This window comes from Anopheles arabiensis, chromosome 3 (genome assembly GCF_016920715.1).
Source record: "Anopheles arabiensis isolate DONGOLA chromosome 3, AaraD3, whole genome shotgun sequence".
NCBI lineage: Eukaryota > Metazoa > Arthropoda > Insecta > Diptera > Culicidae > Anopheles > Anopheles arabiensis.
In genome coordinates, this window is record NC_053518.1 from 58605879 (window position 1) to 58625407 (window position 19529).

Here is a 19529-nt window from a genome sequence, read left to right on the forward strand (position 1 = left end):
GAACCATTAAATCGATGGCTGGATGGTACAGGTCAGGAGAGACTAGTGGTGTTGGGCAGGGGTGCAAATCGATGCAGTAAGTTGCGGCAATAAAATTTGCGAATACTAAGTCGAGCTGCCGGTTAAGCGAGTTTTTGATACAGCTTATTTGATAAAGATCGGGATCTGACCGAAGATGATGAATTTGCCACATAGTGCGCGAACGATGATGAGTGACCAAATGTTTGTTGTGATAGTGACACCACGATACTGCCGAAAAATTAAAATCTCCAAACAAAAATATTAGATCATTAGTTTTTGCATGGTTTACTATTGCACTTACACTTTCAATCACAGATGTAAGAGTATCTGTGTCGTTAGCTCGATTAGGAGGAATGTAAACAGTCCCGATGAATATCGTGCAAGATGATAGGCGAACGGTAACCCACACTTGCTCAAGTGAGTTACGAGGTAGAGTGAGTTCACGGGTGTTCAATAAGGATGAGCATGCGATCAGTGCGCCACCACCACGAGTATGCATACTATTAGACAAGCTACGATCACATCTATACACCGAATAGCCCGGGTCAAACAGTAGCGATGATGGAATTGAATTGTCAAGCCAGGTTTCGGTGAGTATTATTATCTGATATTTAGCGTCCAATGTGTTCAATCCGAATTCTGTGAGTTTGGTACGTAGTCCTCTAACATTTTGGTAGTGAAAATGTATATCACATGGTTTCAAAGCAGCGTCAGTCGGTTTGGCATGTGAAATGTTTTTAATATCGCGAACTGAAAACATTTTCAAGTGAGTTGCTGTGTTAGTGCGTGCGTGGTCATTACATGAAGTGTTAGTGTGCGAATAGCGACTGGCTGATGCTTCTTGTGTGAGTAAGCTTCATGGGCTGTGTTCGTGATGGACGTCATTGTTTTGAGCCGTACGATCAGCTGGGATAGGTGAATGCTCCATATCGTGCACTATTGGGTGTACATTACTAGGTGATGAACTATTTGGCTTTTCATTGATGGTTTGCTCTGCCGGTTTCGGAATATTATCGATAGGCACTACATTGATGCTTTGAAATGGGGTTTCATGTGCATTCATCGGTGTGAGACAAGCCAAAGTATGGGATGAGGCTGGGCGGTTATCACGTAGTATAAATTCACGTACACGTAGATTAGAAGGCCAAACCGAGGACGATAACGCAGTTTCACGAAGGTGAGCCGGGATGCGAACCTTAAACGACATCGGTCTAGCCAAAGTGGTGTCGAAATTTTTGCCCATCAAGCTAAATGCAATGACGTCGGTTGTGGCCAGCAGTCGTTTCACAGATTCCACGACTTGTTCACAGGAAATGCCAGGAGCAATGTTAGCTAAATGAAGCCACATTTTGGGTACAAAGCGGTTTTGAACGGTTGGAAGGTTTGGAGAATCGTTATCCGTGCCATAAATAGCAATTGGCTGGCGAGAAGTGATGTTATTTGTGATGTTAATATTGTTGTGCTCAGCAAGTGACGGTACGGCTATGTTATTGTTGATATTGTTATTATTGATGTTTGTTGTTCTTTTGGCGATAGCAGGTGAAGAGTTTGTAGCACTGACCAACTCGGAGAATAATCTCTTCGCTGGTAAAACTCTGCGCAATTTGGCAGGAGGGACTGCTCAGTGGTGTTCTCTTCTGCGATTCATTAAGCTGCGATAGACCAGTACGAATTTCTTTTGCTAGAGGTTCAAGTGCAGATTTGAGACTATTGGCGACGGCATCCATTGTTGTTTGTATGCTCGACTGGGCCAAAGCTTGTTTGATGTATTTAGTGCGAGGATTAATAATCACATTGTTGCACGCTAGGCAGCACCAGTGGAGTTGTTGGTATTCGTTGGTTAGCTTCAGTGCATTCTCGGGAATGCGCGAACAGCGGATGTGGAACGGTGAGTTGCAAATATAACAGCTAATCAGGTCTTCGGTGATCTCGGTTGCGCAAGAGTTGCAAGTATGCTCCATTTTGAAAAGGAATTCACAGGTCGATGCCTTGACCGGTTAATAGACGCACTACGCGGGTGATGCGACCGACGAGCAATTGAAGAAGAACTATGTCTTCATCTTGTTCACAATTATTATGATCGTCTTGCTCGCACGTTTCATTCGAATTCACTCCTTTCGTATTTAACGTTTATGCATTCGGTTTCCATGGGGACGGGGAAATTTGTTTCCATGTAGTTAGTTTTATTTGTCTTCTTCTTCTTCTTGTTCTTCTTTGGCTCAACAACCGTTGTCGGTCAAGGCCTGCCTGTACCACTAGTGGGCTTTGGCTTTCAGTGACTAATTGATTTCCCCCCATAGCAGGATAGTCAATCCTACGTATGGCGGCACGGTCTATTTGAGGATCGAACCCATGACGGGCATGTTGTTAAGTCGTACGAGTTGACGACTGTACTACGAGACCGGCTCAAGTAGAATCCTGTACGTGCCAATTAACTCAATGTGTGCATACAATCTGAAAAACCAAGGAAGAATAACTGAAACTAATATAGTTCCTATCGTTATGCTAAACCGATGCAAACATGAAATGTAAGGCGTACAAACAAAATAAATGTCATTATTACTATGAACTATACGAATAAGTTTATTTTTATAAATAGAAATTATCTTAAGCAATACGGTCTTTTTGGACAGTAAAAACAGAAATTTCGGATTTTCACAGTTCATGGAAAATAATTACAATGCTCAATTCAGTAATTCACAAAAAACATTAATTCCAAAAACACTTAAACTATCTTAACAATACATATTACATATCAATACATAATTCACTTATTCATAAAATTCTTAAATTCCAACAAATACTTAAACTATGTTTACACTTAAATTTAAAACCTACAGATATGCATGATCATGCATCGAGGAGGCATGTTGGTTCGCATAAAATTGATCAATTTGATCATTCATGACCGTCGTTATGGACCTGATCAGTTTAGCACAGAACTCTGGATGTTTGACTTGTGCCTCTACAAAGTTGCCCAGAGCCCTGGCTTTTGTACAAGGTGCAGCAGCAGTAGCAGTATTAGCAATGCTTTCAATGGTTGTCAAGCATTCGCTAAGCTGACTGGATCGAGTCGTTTCACTAAACTTTCTTTTGCGTCCTTTGGACGCTGTACGATCCTCTAGCATGCCACTAGAGGAGCCAGTGGAGGATGTTGTGGCAGTTGTCGTGGCTGTTGTTGTGGCAGTTGAACTGCATGAAGCGGCGGTTGCAGGAGCGGTCGAGATAACAACAGGTTCCCGAGAAGTTCCTTCAATATTTGCTGACATGAGAACAGAAACGCTATATTTATTTATTCCTCCACAAAACGATACATAAACACTGTCTATGTTGCGACGATCATAAACAAACAGAGTAGAACTGTCACCGCGGCTGACAGTCAAATATTCAGCACTTGCGATCGCGAGAGATTCCACAATCTCACCTACAGAGGGCACTGTAACGGGTTCGGGTACAGGGAAGGCGAATGACCTTAGGATTAGGAATCGGGTTCCTCGCCATCGCGATTTAAACAGTAGCATCACGACAGCGAGCGAGAATAGTCAAAAACTTTTTAAAGGTGTACAAAAACCGCGACAGAATAAAGTTTCCACCCAAAGCGAAACTCAGCGTTTTAAATATTTTTTGACTCCTATGAGAAAATAATTTCTATTCCGTTACGCGACTAGTTCGGGAGCTAACAGTCTACTTACAGTATTGATTGTACGACGTGGAGCTGTCGTTTCATGTAGAAACTACATATGCTCGTAGGCATACCAAACCTCCTTCAATAGCTCGCTGAAACCTGACTGAAACGATCTTAACAAATATGAAGTAATAAAATAGCAAAATGTACACACCGGAACCTGTTGTCTGACTCAAAGCGATCTCCTTTTTTGTTCGCTGGTAGGAATTCATTAAATTCCTCGATTTAGCATGAACGCACTGCCCTACGGACAAAGAGCGGGTTATTTTTATCATGGTGTGCGTAAAAACCTAGAATCAAGCCGATGGAAGATTTCGTAGGCTTCAAACAATGGGAGAGAATCGGTACCACGGTTCTCTCCCGATCCCATATAAAATACACGGTGCGCTCTCTCGGTTTCCGAGGCTTCTTTTCTTTCAATGTGTGAGTGAAATGTCGAGGCTCTGCAATGGTGTGTGTGTCAACTCTGCCTTTATTCGAAGCTGTCAAATTAGATGTTTACATTTTCATACCGTAAAATTTCATATACGCGTAGGAGTGATTTTAAACTGTGAAAAGTAAAAGAGTAAAAAAATTATTAAAAAACATTACAAGGTAACTTTAGTTAAATGTTTATGGTAGAATAATGCCAACTAACCTTTAAATACTGTCTTTCGTAGTTATTTTGGTGCTATATATCAGTGGGTCAGTTTTTTATAAACTGCGAAGGAAGAAGAAGAAACAGTGAGTATAAGTTTCATGAATTGTGGTATTAACTGTGAGTGAATATTAAAACATTATAATACACTGTTGTTATTCATTAGATGTCGACACCAGCAAAGCACGCGCGGCTAAATCCTGAAGGCGAAGAAATGGTACATTCGCATCTGCGTGAACCGTTACTAACCGGTGATGCACCTGTGGTGCATGGTTCACCTGTTGTGCCTTCGACTTCAACACGATTCCCGCGTCCTATCGGCACGGTGTTACGGGCTAATATACCGTCGGAGCCGTGTATTGCGGCGTCTGCATATGGTGCACAAATGCCGTCATCGATTGCAACAATGCCAAGTTCGACTGGCTCATTATACTCCATGACGCCACCGACTTCAGTTGCAGTCACGTCTTCGATTGTGTCTTCAACAAGAATGGCCAAAGCAACTTTGCTTCCATCGGGGACATTCATTAGAACGGTTGCACCATCCACGCCTGCGCAGGCAACATATGTTGTAGCTTCATCGACTGCGACGACATCAACGGTAGCATCATCTCATTATATGCATTCAGCATGGCGTGCGCCCCCACCGACATCCGCACCCATTTTTTCGATGCAGCCGACCTCAATCAAGTTCCCTTCTGGGACCATAATACGGATGGTTCAACCTGGAGTAAATCCGCAAACCAATCCAACTGTGCCTGTGCCTTCAATTGGAATGCCTTCCACAGCAAGGCTTCCATGTGGAAGAACGGTTCAGATCGGCCAACTAGCATTGAATGGGCAGGGTGCATCAGTTATGCATTCGTCTGGTACGGCTACGATTTCGACCGCGCAACCATCGACCAATCCAGGATTGGTGTCTGTGCCTTCGCTGGGAACGTTAACTGCTCCTATGCTTCCTTATGGAACCACAATCCGTACCATTGTACCATCTGGAACCGTTAAATCTCCGTCAACTACAGTAACAGCAACAGCCCAGCCAGGCACTTCTTACTCGGACGATAAATCAGCTTCGACTTCTACCGTGTATGCAACTTCGTTGCAAATGGCTGCATCATCACTTCATTCACCGGTGTCAGCGCTTCGACCTTCCGTTAAACCACTGTCAGGAACGACTAAGGCTGTTGTATATTTGCGAATAGATGTTTGCTTTGTGCGAAGTTGCAGTGTCAGAGCACGGTATAACAGTGCTTTGACAGAGCGCTGCGTATCTGACAGCGGAGTAATGGCGCCATTGCGAATAGAGACACCGACAAAAGAGGACGATAAGCTTTTGTGCATTCTATAAACTATTATAGAAAGTGAAATAAATGTCTGAGGTAACAGAAAACATGGTGTCAGAAGTGGTCAACGGTTGAAATATTGTTCGACGTCATCTATATCGTCGTAAACCGTTTTAAAACAAGAAAGGAAATAAGCTGAGAGAAAAGCTTTCATCAAGTAGCGACAGTACGCCATTTTGGATTCGAGACGGCATCACGAACTAGAAAATGGATGCGCAACAGTTTGCTCAATTTTTGGATCACCAGACGAAAGCGATTGGAAACATGATGAAACAACTAAACATCCAGAATACAGCGGGTCCTAGCAAAGAGTTGCTACATGTTCCATCAGTACCGATGCCATCACCGCTATTGTTAGAGGGAGATATAGAAGAGAATTTAGATTTCTTCGAAAAAAGCTGGAATGACTACGTGAAGGCTACGGGAATGAACAATTGGCCAGCGACGCAGGGAGAACAAAAGGTGAGCTACTTGCTATCGGTTATCGGAGAAGAAGCTAAAAAGAAGTACTTTAACTTTGAGCTCACTAAGGAGGAACGTGCCTCTCCAGAAACAGCCTTAAGTGCGATAAGAAAGAAAATTGTGCCGAAAAGGAACATTCTTTTAGATCGAATGGATTTTTTTAACGCAGAACAATTGGGCAGTGAATCTATTGACGAATTTTCCACAAGATTAAAACTTCTTGTAAAAGTAGCTAAATTGGGCCAAATTAATAACGAATTAATAATGTATAAACTCGCTACTGCTAATAAATGGCCCCACTTGCGACAGAAAATGCTTTGTATGACCGATTTAACAACACAAACAATAATGGACATTTGTAGAGTGGAAGTAGTTTCATTGAAAAGAGTAAATGCGACAGATGGTAAATCATCAGTTAACAAGATAACCAAACATAACGATAAACGTGGAAACAATCTTCAATTTAGAAAATGCAAATTCTGCGGTAATTAGCATGAGTTTATAAAGGGTGCCTGTCCGGCGTATGGAAAAAAGTGTCGTAACTGTAACGGAAAAAACCATTTTGAAAAAGTTTGTCGAAAACGCTCATTCAAGGTAAAGGAAGTGAAAGATATGTCGTCAATAAATGATACCTCATTTGAGGATGAAGAACTGTACATGGTTGGTAAAGTCATTGATAATTCTTACAACGGAGGGAATGTACAAGCTGAATTATTTTTTAAATATGATAACAAATGGAAAACGGTACTATGCGAAATTGATACGGGAGCAAGTACATGTCTAATTGGTCAAGATCATCTTAGGGATCTGTGGAAATCTAGCTTAAAAATATCGTCGTCACAGAAACGCCTACAGGCGTTTGGTGGATTTCCTATAAAGGTTATGGGTGAAATCAAAATAGCATGCCGTAGATACGGGAAATGTTACAACATCGTGTTTCAAGTTGTGGAAGGTGATCATTGTCCATTACTTTCAGCCAAAGTTGGTCGAGAATTAGGTCTGATAAAATACTGTAATAGTATTACGGTACATGAATCAATTTCTAATACAAAGAATTTAATCAGCATTTATCGAGCTAAAGCTCACAAGATAGCCGAAGATCACCAGGAACTGTTTTCGGGATATGGTAAATTAGAAGGAGAAATCACTTTAGAAGTTGATCTGTCCGTCACGCCATCTATACAACCACCAAGACGTATTCCAATCGCAATGCGGGATAAACTCAAAACCGAGTTAGTAACTCTAGAAAGGGATGGAATAATAGCAAAAGAAACAGCCCATACAGATTGGGTAAGCAATATCGTACTTATACAAAAGGGTGATCCAGAAAAAAGAAATATTCGGGTGTGCTTAGACCCAATCCCTTTGAAAAAAGCACTCTTAAGACCCAACATCCAGTTTTCCACATTTGATGAAATACTTCCCGAGTTGGGAAAAGCAAAAGTTTTCTCGACGGTAGATGCAAGGAAAGGATTTTGGCATGTTTTATTAGACGAAGATAGTAGCAAATTAACTACCTTTTGGACGCCATTTGGCAGATATCGTTGGCTAAGAATGCCGTTCGGAATCGCTCCAGCACCTGAAATTTTCCAAAGGAAAATGAAAGAAGTAATAGAGGGTTTGGAAAATGTCGAGTGCATAGCAGACGACTTGCTTATTTATGGTACAGGAGAAACGTTAGAAGAAGCTTTGATAAAACATAACAGATGTTTAGAGAAATTATTTTGCCGACTAGCAGAACGTAACGTTAAACTTAACAGAGATAAGTTAAATTTATGCCAAACTTCGGTTAAATTCTTTGGTCATGTTTTGACTAACCAAGGTCTACAACCAGATGAAGCAAAAATATCGGCAATCCGAAACTATCCAGCACCTTCTGATAGCAAAGCAGTCCACAGATTTATTGGAATGGTGAATTATTTAAGCCGATTCATACCGAATTTAAGCACAAATTTAACGAACCTGAGAAAACTTATCATAAAAGATCAACCATGGCGATGGACGCAAGAGGAACAAAAAGAGTTTGACTATGTAAAATCTCTTGTAACTGATATAAGCACTCTAAAATACTATGATGTGAACCAACCGTTAGTAATCGAATGTGACGCAAGTGGTTTTGGGCTCGGCCTAGCAGTGTATCAAGACAATGCAGTAATTGGTTATGCATCAAGAACGTTAACCTCTACCGAAAAAAATTATGCTCAGATAGAAAAAGAGCTATTAGCCATTTTGTTCGCATGCATCCGCTTTGATCAACTAATTGTCGGTAATCAAAACACAATAGTAAAGACCGATCATAAACCACTAATCAACATCTTCAAAAAACCACTTATTACAGCTCCCCGTAGATTGCAGAGAATGTTGTTGAATCTTCAAAGATATAACCTCACGATACAATTTGTCACAGGTAAAGATAATGTTGTTGCAGATGCGTTGTCAAGAGGTCCAGAAGTAAAAAGTCAACTTTGGGACCAATACAAGAAACTGAATATCTATCGAATATTTGACGAAATAGAAAATATCCCATTACAAAAGTTCTTGAAAGTATCAGATACTCGTTTAAAAGAAATTGAAGAGGAGACTAAACAAGATCAAGCTATGCAATTATTGATACAGTTTATTCGTAATGGGTGGCCTGATAACGTAGATAAAGTGCCAGACATAATTAAACAATATTATGGATATCGTAATGAACTTGCAGTACAAGATGATATAATATTTAGAGGAGATCGCATTTTGGTTCCCCAAAGATTACGTCATAAATTCATTGATCGTTGCCACTGGAGCCACAATGGCATTGAAGCTACACTGAAGTTAGCAAGGGCTAATCTTTTCTGGCCCGGAATGAGCTGTCAAATCAAGGAAGTGATAAGCAAGTGTAATGTGTGTGCAAAGTTTGCAGATTCACAACGCAATCCACCAATGATGACCCATATCATCCCAGTACATCCTTTCCAAATAGTGTCCATGGATGTATTTTTTGCGGAATATCGCGGAAACAAGCGAAATTTTCTAGTTACTGTTGATCATTATTCCGATTTCTTCGAAGTAGACATTTTAAAGGATATGTCACCACAGTCTGTCATTGCTACATGTAAAAGAAATTTTGCTCGACATGGCAGACCACAGAGAATTGTTACGGACAATGGAACAAATTTCGTCAACTAACAAATGACATCTTTTGCAAAAGAATGGGATTTTGAACACGTAACATCAGCACCACACCATCAACAGGCAAACGGAAAGTCGGAAGCAGCTATTAAAATCGCAAAACGATTACTAAAAAAGGCTCAAGATTCAGGAATCGATTTTTGGTTAGCGCTACTGAACTGGAGGAACATTCCAAATAAGATAGGATCTAGTCTCGCTGCTCGCCTCTTCTCAAGATCGACCAAATGTGGCGTTCCCATCACGGGTAACAATCTGCTTCCAAAAGTGGTCACAAACGTACCCTCGGCTATTGAAAACCAACGGAGGAAGATAAAGAGGCATTATGACAAAAAAACACGGACACTACCAGAACTCAAAATAGGTTCACCTGTTTTTGTGCAACTAACACCAGACACAACAAAACAATGGTCACCTGGATATGTTTCTGAACGTCTTAGCTCACGGTCGTATGTCGTTGATGTAGATGGGCGAAATTATCGACGTACGTTAGTCCATTTGAAGCCAAGGCAAGAATCCCCTGAACGTACGATATCAGAAGCAATCATCGAGGAAGAACAATCCATTCAGTCTCCCGATTCCTTCCAATCTTCATTAACTGTTGAAACACCGATGACATCACAACAAGTTCGACCTAAACGTAACACAACGTTGCCGTCTAGAATGAAAGACTACATTATGTATTAATTTGTTTAGTGTAAGGAGGATGTTGTATATTTGCGAATAGATGTTTGCTTTGTGCGAGGTTGCAGTGTCAGAGCACGGTATAACAGTGCTTTGACAGAGCGCTGCATATCTGACAGCGGAGCAATGGCGCCATTGCGAATAGAGACACCGGCAAAAGAGGACGATAAGCTTTTGTGCATTCTGTAAACTATTATAGAAAGTGAAATAAATGTCTAAGGTAACAGAAAACAAAGGCAACGCCAATCTTATCTTATTCATTTGGTAGAAGTACAGCACCTTCCATTCACATTACTTCAATAGAATTACTTCCTTCCTTGACCATGACACCACCAGAGTCACCACAAATAAAATCAATCGGGTCAGATTCGGCCACATCGCAGCTTGCCATATCCCGGTGTACGCAGCCATCAACATCCGGTATACTCATAAAAGATTCATCGGTTGTGCTTACAAAATCAAAAAGTGCAACAATTACAGAAAACTTACCTACTGCTGCCATAGTGTCGTCGGAAACATCTCAAAATCTGGACTCGAGCATCAGCAGCCTGGAGTCTATGGTAGATATGTTACCAGATTTCGATAGCGATAATGATACGATCCCAAAAAACCAGGAACACATTGCAAACAAGCACACTTGTTGTGCTTTGTGTCAGCGACAACTGCGGAAGAAAAAAAGCAGAGAACTACAAATATTTTTAATGGTTAGCGAAATTTACAATATTTTGAAGGACAAAAAAAAAGGTAGTCAAAGCACAAATGCTACTAGCATAGAGAAAATTAAGACCGTTGACGAACTTACTGTTTTTGAAGACAATTTGAAGAACGAGGATTTTTTTTAAATAACATAGCCCAACGCTTGGATGCAGAAATTGATTCTGAAGATGCAAATAGCAGAATGCATCAAGCACTTGATTTACTGTTTGATAAACAGTTCCTTGCTACTTATAGCTGGGGGAAAACAGAAAACAAACATAAATTCAGTGGCCATACAAACATGTTGCGTTTGTTCCAAGTGATTGCAACTAATCACTATGGTACAAAGGTAGATTACGCTCATGTAGAAACATATATTCATGGGAAATTAATTAGAGCACCAGCAAGAAAGCATATCAATAGTGATATAAAAACTGATATCAAACGAAGATTTTATACTCACTAGTCAAAGAGATTTAAAATCGAATAGATGTAAATAGTAAATTAAGTTAATCTTTAGATGTAAGGTATTGAAGCAATTTTGGTGTTTAACAACTTTATGTTAAAACACTATAATCATCTATGGTATAGGTAATATGAAGTTGGGAACAGTATTTATTAATTATTATTAATTATTTTATGAGAACTTTATAAAAAAAGAAATATACATATTTATGAATAAAGCATGCAACTATAAAAAAGCATTTACTGTACGAACATTCACTTTTATTTAATGGTTACTTGTTTTTCGGTACAGCTTTTAAGTAAATTAAATTTACATTTTACTATATTTTGTTAGGTGTTACTTTCTATTGTTTTATATTTATTATAATAAAGTATGAAGCATAGGTACAAATACTAAATTGCTATCACTAGTTTTAATTGCAACCATTTTGCATTTTATATCCGAAACATAAAAAACCATTTCCTCTGTAGAAAGATCGCTTAATTTCGCTTCATATATATCTTTCATCCACTTGGAAAAGTAATATCAGGTAGTTTCACTTATGCAACCAAAAGCCTTACCGCTAATGGTAATATCTGATCCTTCCATTTTGGCACTGCAATATTTAACAATATAGAAATCATGAATTAGAAACCAATTTGATTGTTCACTAGGATAAAGAGTAATAATTGAGTTAATGTGTACAACTGCCCCATAACGTTTGGATTCAATATAGGGAAATGGGGAATTTTTACTGCTTGACGGACGTATTGGAATCTGTTCCGATATCCTGTTTGCAGCCTGAACTAAAACATTATGGCCATTTCTTAGGGATCTACCCACATCGTGTAACTTGGCTTCATATCGATAGGATGAAAAATTTAGAAGTGCTCCAAATTTCTTTACATCTTCGTACACATGCAATAAATTGTGCACATTGCTGGTTATGCGATGTTCCCCGTAAATAGTACTGGCCAATGCTCTCTGTAACATTCCGAAGAGAATAGTCTAATCGCACAATAGTATAACATAAAATGTTCATACTGTTCTTTAGACAACACTTCCTTCAACACTATGAAACTAGCATAGTTCAAAAACATATTGAATTCACTGGCTTTCCATAAACCAGCATCTTCAATACTACGCAATATTATAAATTATCAATATTATTATTATCGAGAATATTATAAATTCTGTTTAATGTTTCTTGACTCCATTTGAGACCTCCACAAAACTTGCCGGATTTCCAGCCGTTAATAACCGTGCGTGTAACGAAGTCAATCAGGTGCAATAGGTCAGCAATAATTACATTAACGATGATATCGAAGTGAAGAAGGTCTATAAGTGGCGTTGTTTCCCTGTGATGTTCACCGTATTTAGAATCCTTGAAATCTTGATGCGTTCTCGCTGGTGCGTCAATTCCGGGAAAACACATCACTCTTGCAGTTTTGTCAAATTTTCCTTCAACAGCACATTTCTGGCATCCTTTTTTGTGATTGAAGTAGACCACGCCTGGAAGTAAAAGACGAAAAGAAAAAGAAAATTAATATGTTGCAATGGGTACATGCCAACGATAGGACCGTGCTGTAACACTTTTTTTTTAATTTAATAGCAAATATGTTATAATTCAAACGTGTTTTAACAACCTACCTTTTATAAAAGCTCGTGCAGGTGAGTCAGCGATGAAAGCCCAAACGCGTACTTCGATCAGCTTATTGGCGATTTGTATGCCATTCTCCATCAATCCGTTGAGCTCTTTTACAAGCTGTCGTAAGTACTCCTCCACACTTGCAGGTTTTGACTCACCCAAAAAATTTCCAACCATTAATACTGGAACTTCAGGTAGCTCTTTAATACTCATTAGTATCGGCCAAAACTGATTGCGAGAACTTTTGTGTAATGGGAGTCCGTCGATGGAGAAGTTTAACGAAAACTTGCTCACCCGTGGTTGAACATTACCAAATTTTTTCTCCAGAGCTGCTTTTATTCCTGGATACCAAAATTCTCCTCCTGCTATTTATTGTACTTCTTTTCCACATTGCTTCGGTTTAAGCAGTGTTCGCGCGTCTTTGGGCAGCTTATAGCTGGTTATATCGCGTAATATTTCTAACATTCCGTTAATAGCCTTATGCGTCTGATAGGTTTTCAAAGCCCAATTTCTGACTCGCTCGGCCACTTCACTGCTACTTGGTTGTGTTTGCTGTGCACTATCAGACGCTGACTGTACTTCGTTTTTCTCGTCGTCGTCGATATTTTCATTCACTTGCATATCGTCACACTCGTCGCTATTTATCCAATCATTGGGCCTGATCGGGAACGAAAGTCGATAACGGAGTGGATAATTTAGTCGAAAATTCCAATGGTATCCAATTGCGTTTTCTCAATCAAAAACTTCGCTAACCGATCGGATTGCCAGTGGAGTGGAATGGCGTTTGCCGCCATAGCAACGTGGTTAAAAAGTCGAGCAGTGGGATATGCAGTTGAAAACTTCATATAAAAAAAACCATTTCAGTCGGATAGCCAATATCTACTGCTCCACCCCAGTTGATATAACAGTGGAAAACTTAATAATATTAAAAACCATGTTTAACAGCTCGCAAAAAATGATATTTTATCGCTGTTTGAGTTATTTGAGATGTTTTATCACTCGATTTAGCTAAAATATTCTTTTTTAGAAAATATAAATTTAGTGTAAACGTACCAATAATGGTGCAATTTGCAGCGGTACCGATGTGTTTTGATGGTTTTAAAGTGTTAGGAAGGATAATTTCTGAATATTTTAACACATAACAGTTGGAATATGTTTTATCTTCGCAATCACAACCATTTTTATCATGAAATACATCAAAATTACGAAAACATACATATTTTTGTGACAGCTTCGTTGTACCTATAATGGTGGTATGGTTCCTATAGCCGTCGTATTGTGCTCCTATAGTGGTGGTAAACAAAGATGCATCAAAAACGGTGTATAATATCTGTTCGAGTAGAATCACAGAAAAAAAGGGTTCTCACACAAGCACGTTTTTGCAGCTGCTTTATTGGTAAATTCACTTTTTCATTCCAAGTCCAAGTTTATTAAAACCAAAACGAAGCGCTCAAAAAAGGCGTGCTTCCTATCTCCCTTTTTCGATCCAACTCCCCGATGACGCGTTAGTTTTTTTGGCGCTTTCCCCTCTTCTTTAGGGTTACCTGATGGTAATCATCGCTTTCAGCCGCCGCGCACGTTTCTTCTTCTCAATTCCTCGGCAGTGATGCCATCATGCCCCAGCCCCTGCCATCCTATATGAGAGCAGTGGTGCCATCACTCCCAAGCCCGTCAAACATTTTTGGAACGATGCCAGTGATGCCAACAATATCAATGAAACTTAGTTTCGAAGCTGTTTTCGTATGAATAGCAAGGATTACTGCCATAATATAGGTTTCTTGCGTAATTTTATTGTGAAAAAATGTATAAATTTGATCAATGAAACTATTGACTAAAGTACTGCATCACACCTGTCGTAAACCTACACCCGGAAGAGTGTGCTTGATTTGAAGTCAATTTTTCATTCAGCCATATAAGCGAATTTTGGCCTGTTTTTGATAAATTACCTACATAAAACTCATTTCTGTTGCTTATTTTAGTGAAAACAGTACGACATAGCAAAAATATCCTTGAAAAAATCTAAAAAGACCTGTTTGTATTGATTTTATAACTAAGACCACTATAGGAACATGCCTGTTTTGTGTACCTATAATGGCACTATGGTAAAAAACACTTAAAAATGCATAAATATGGTCAAAAGGCAAATAATTTTAGTAAAACAATAACATTTCATAACAGTTATGTTGAAAAACTAATAATTACGTGGTTATGTGGTCATTTAGAACGTTAACAGAAATATGAGTTTCGTTACGAAATGCTAAGGATTTTGGAAAAATGTTGACACATTTCACAAAATAATGGATTTTTCGAACACTAAGTAACGGAATGACCCCATTTAACTTTGAAACCCTTTGTAAAAGGCTAAAGAACATTTCACACTAACGTAAATAACTTAATTACTTGTAATTTGCCGTATGAATCGCATTTTAGTGCAATACCACCACTATTGGTACTACCACCACTATAGGTACATTTACCCTACCTGTTTTTATAAACAATCAAAACACATAAATTTAGGTTTATGAATGGTATCTAGTTTTTATGGTTCATGCTAAGATATAAGAAACCAACAAAAGAAATCTTTTTCTGCTAATCCTTCTCTTTTATCCCGCCTTTTGTTATGGCATGTTAGAATCGGTTCCGACAGTAAATGCAAAGAGATTGAGAAGACCAGTAGGATCGCCAGGTACAAGAAAATATAAGCAACTCATATCCGTTGGAGCGGCGAGTTCCGGTCGGAATCGTTTGCGTTATCTAGCACCTATCGATGGTGTTGTGCTTACTTGTACTTACTTACTTACTTGAATGGATACAGCCCGGGAATGTTCGGATTGACTCTCACATCGCTAAGTTCCACGCCTCGTAACAAACGCGTCGCTCAATGAATTTTTGTTCAACCATTTAAACGAACATGTAAACTTGAATAGCATCTATACTGAATCACATAGATTACAATTTTAACGTAGTTATTTTATTTTACCAAATCTGACGAAATCATCATCGTATGTGTGGAAGAACACTCATTGTCGTATCAAGCTCGGCAGGCTTCAGTGAACAGGCCATCCCGCAGTGCAAGTGACAGCGATTTGCGAGGGCGCGCGAGGGCTCGCACGCCATACAAGTTCACAGCTCTAGAGGCCTCGCAATAAAGAGCTTGCGAGCCTTGGTAGTTTTTTCACGGGACATTTTTCATGTCATATGAGCGAGACAGCTGTATGTTCTGTGTATGGATATCTCTTTCTGGCAAGAAAAAAAGCTCCGGACAAAATTTAAATGGCCAAAATTTTTGACCACACACACTCTCTCTCTCCCGGTGCCTTCCCCTGTCCTCTCTTCCTTCAGGCCCCTTCCTCTTATTTGCGCGCGCCGCTCGCTTGTGTGCGATAGCTCATCAGCTGGTACTGGTATATGGTAGGGTTGTAGTTGTATCTTGAATTGGCGATTGGTACATATATATGTAGTGTATTTGGTTTTACCTGTGACCTTGACGATGCGAGAGCCGATCAATTCTGGTGTTGAAGCAATATTTGTGCTATGCTGGTGGTTGCCGTTCCGTGCCGTTTCCGATGTGGCCATTTGATCGCCATGTCGATCAACGGTTATGAAGCCAATTTCAAACGAGCGAAGGTGAAGGGATAGTTCCGAACCGGATTTTTTTTTATCATGTGTGATACTCCAATGTTGATCTCGACCCGATGTGAGCTGGTTTTATCGGCCGTATGAGATAATGTATTAATGTGTTAAAAAATGTCGCAAATATTTTCTATCCTGATTTTCCCGAAAATTGACCCACAATTCAATACGATTTGACTATTTTAATTGATTCCTCATACAACGCGTGGAAAGAGGTAAACTGGCTTCGCCAATTCATTTATGCCAGCCAGCCAATGCAAGCTTTAGCGTCTTGTTTACTATCACACACCCGGCTGGCCAGTCCTTTCTACGAGGGGACGGTCTATGAGGCTTGAACCTATGACGGGCATGATATTATCATCCTTTATGTATTATGTCCAGATACCTTTCCTTCCGTGTCCGCACAACCGTAATACAAAATGTGTGACAAAAGAACACATAAACGTCGTTCAACAGCTCTTTGGTTTATTTCTTTTAAAACATGATTATATAGCCACCTACATAAGGAAGAAGAAGAAGAAGAAAGCCTCATACAAAAACACACGCATTTCCGGAGGGAGGGGGGAAGGTGGGAAGGGGGGAGGAGGAGGAGAGAGACAACGGCCACTCTCGGTTCCGTGTCAAGAGGACATCACACGCTGACAGTGCCTCTTTCAACGGTGAGCCCTCAGGATCGGGCCGTGATCTGTGCACATCAGTTTGAGCGTGTAACCAACTGATAATAAAACGTTAGAAACGGACTCTCTCATCCGCAGGTACCTATCTTGTACCATCTGCTACACATTATTTGACACACCATGAACAGCTTCCTTTTGTCTGTCTTTGAGAACGACTATGGGCTGGATCGTTCAGTACCAGGAGTAGGACATGGTCTACCCATCGCGGACAGGCGAGTATGGTGCGCTACAAGCTACCAGATCCACCACGTTAATCCAATGATAAACTAGCAGCATCCTTGCTATTGGGGTTTGTAAAACACAAGACGAGGCAAAGCGACATGGGCAATCGAAATGCAGTCCGCAAAAATCCGCTAGTGAACGTGCATATGAACCTTCTAACAAACTAAATATATGCCATCATGTTCATTCCCCTTTTAAAAATGCGTAGTGTTTTATGAGAATATAAACTAGATTTATTTATCTAAAATGTAGTGTAAAACCCGCACATACGAGTGGATGCCCTAAGCAGTCGCATAAATGTAAGTTTGGTTTAAGCGTCTAGCAGGGAAATATTCTAAACTAGAGAAGGATTTAGTAGCAATTTAACTTGCGAGCGGGGGGTGGGTTCCTTTTTTGGGGCCCCTCAAGACCACGGGGCCCGACGCGGCCGCTTAATTTGCTTAGCGCTTATTCCGCCCCTTGACACACACGCGCTTGTCAAAACACATAACTTAAAATTAGGCATATCGATGTATGCCTTAAAGCGTACTTAAGTCTAATCTTAACTCGTTAACATCATCACAATAACACTATTAACGTGACGTCGTATAGATGTGCGAAAGTGGGTTAATGTTACCAATTTGCCGCTGGAGATGAGTGTTTGTCGCCTTTCCGGGGTTATTCGGTGGCATGTTGGTGCTGCCAGCGAGCGGCCGTCGATGAAATCGATACACCTGAGGGAATATAAAACATTTGTTTTAGAGAGAAGATAAAACAACAGATCTAGATGTAGCGATCGTGCATCTAAAAGGAACTCACTTGTGGGATTTTTTCTCCTGCCAGGAAATTTGACCGCAATCAGTAGAGCGGTCGGTTCGGTCCTGTTGCTGCTGCAGCTATTGTGAGGCAGAGGATAATGATCCGAAGGGTTCAATTCCTGCCCCGAACGTTGTGAACGGGCGCGCTCGACAAAGTCTGGCGGCGCAATCGGGGCACCCGGTGCCGGCTGGGCCTCTAGCGTGTTGTGCTGGAAGAGCCCGACTCGTCGCCGTACAGCTTCCGGAGGATCTTCTTGAACGGTTCCTCGTAAGCCCACGTTACAGGATAGAGGAAAATTGCCTGCAAAAAAGGAATAAACACAACGATTAGCATCCTAGTCGCTAGCTTCACCAAACAATCTTCTTCTTCTTTCGTGGCCCACTTACAACTTACCGAATTATACACAACGCACAGTCGCAAACACCTGCGGCAGGGCCATATCATTTCTGCATTATATCTGCAAGTAAAAAGAGGCCATAGTCTGTTCAAAAAGTGTTTCTTTATCATGATAATCGCTGGATAACACTTACCCGTTGTCTTGTGCTGTGTTGTTCACCACACCACTTTCCTACGCCGGTACATGCACGTAACGCTTCCGACGGAGCCAGCACACATTGGGCAGGACTTCTACCACTTTCTTTTGCTAAAATGGCACTTACTTACGTTAAATTAAGAACTAAATAATTAAAAAACTTACCGCACTTGATCAGCCAACAACACTGTTTACGTTTTTTTACACACACAACCTAACTTCTACAGTGACAGCAGCCGCATAGCACCAACACAACGAAAGGTGTCAGGCGAGACGTCAGACGATCTTAGGCGAGGGGTAGGAAGGAGATCGGTGGTGAGGGACGTGAAAGCTCAGCTCGACAGAATCACTATAGGAGGAAGCGAGGCAACTAGACTAGACTAAAGAAATTAGAGCGAGAGGTACCTCACCAACCCTCGCATTGTTTGCCGGGATGTTAAAAGCATGTAAACAAACGAATCAGATGTTGAGCGGTGGGAGGGACGGTGGTGGATTTCTTCACTTGGCTTTGAATCAAATACACTTTAATTTTTTTTCTTGGAGGAGTGGGGGTGTTGTTCGGGATCCCTCATATATGGGCGCCCTGTATAGTCTTTGAGTTCCTTCGTCCATGGAGCCTCTATCGCTCACGGAGGCCCGCGATGAGTCTACTGTACACACCATATATGCTGGACTTTGTATCCACGGATCCTCCCGCGGCCACTCAGTTTGCTTACCGTTAAATCCGCCATTGCGGAGAAGGCGTAGTAGGTTTAAATTTAAGTGGCCAGATGACTTGGAGGCATCATTCATTAAGGCCAGGATAATGGACTGGCGAGGGCGAGAGACCGTAAGCGGTTTCGGACATTCCTTATTGCACGGAATAATTGTACCGCGTT

The 19529-nt window shown here is 40.6% G+C and overlaps 1 protein-coding gene and 1 long non-coding RNA gene across 2 annotated transcripts; both read right to left on the reverse strand.

Moving 5' to 3' along the window:
• Positions 1-12451: 12451 nt before the first annotated feature.
• On the reverse strand, positions 12452-13057 carry LOC120901084. The gene is made up of 3 exons (XM_040308790.1): positions 12792-13057; positions 12580-12653; positions 12452-12499 (listed from the first exon to the last, which is right to left on the reverse strand). Exons 1-3 carry the CDS (start codon positions 13000-13002, stop codon positions 12452-12454), a joined length of 333 nt encoding a protein of 110 aa, XP_040164724.1. The 5' UTR covers positions 13003-13057.
• A 4474-nt stretch (positions 13058-17531) lies between these two features.
• LOC120902624 lies at positions 17532-19063 on the reverse strand. Its single transcript, XR_005739448.1, has 4 exons — positions 18650-19063; positions 18513-18576; positions 18120-18419; positions 17532-18034 (listed from the first exon to the last, which is right to left on the reverse strand). It is a non-coding gene; the product is annotated as an uncharacterized LOC120902624 (long non-coding RNA).
• Positions 19064-19529: the final 466 nt, after the last annotated feature.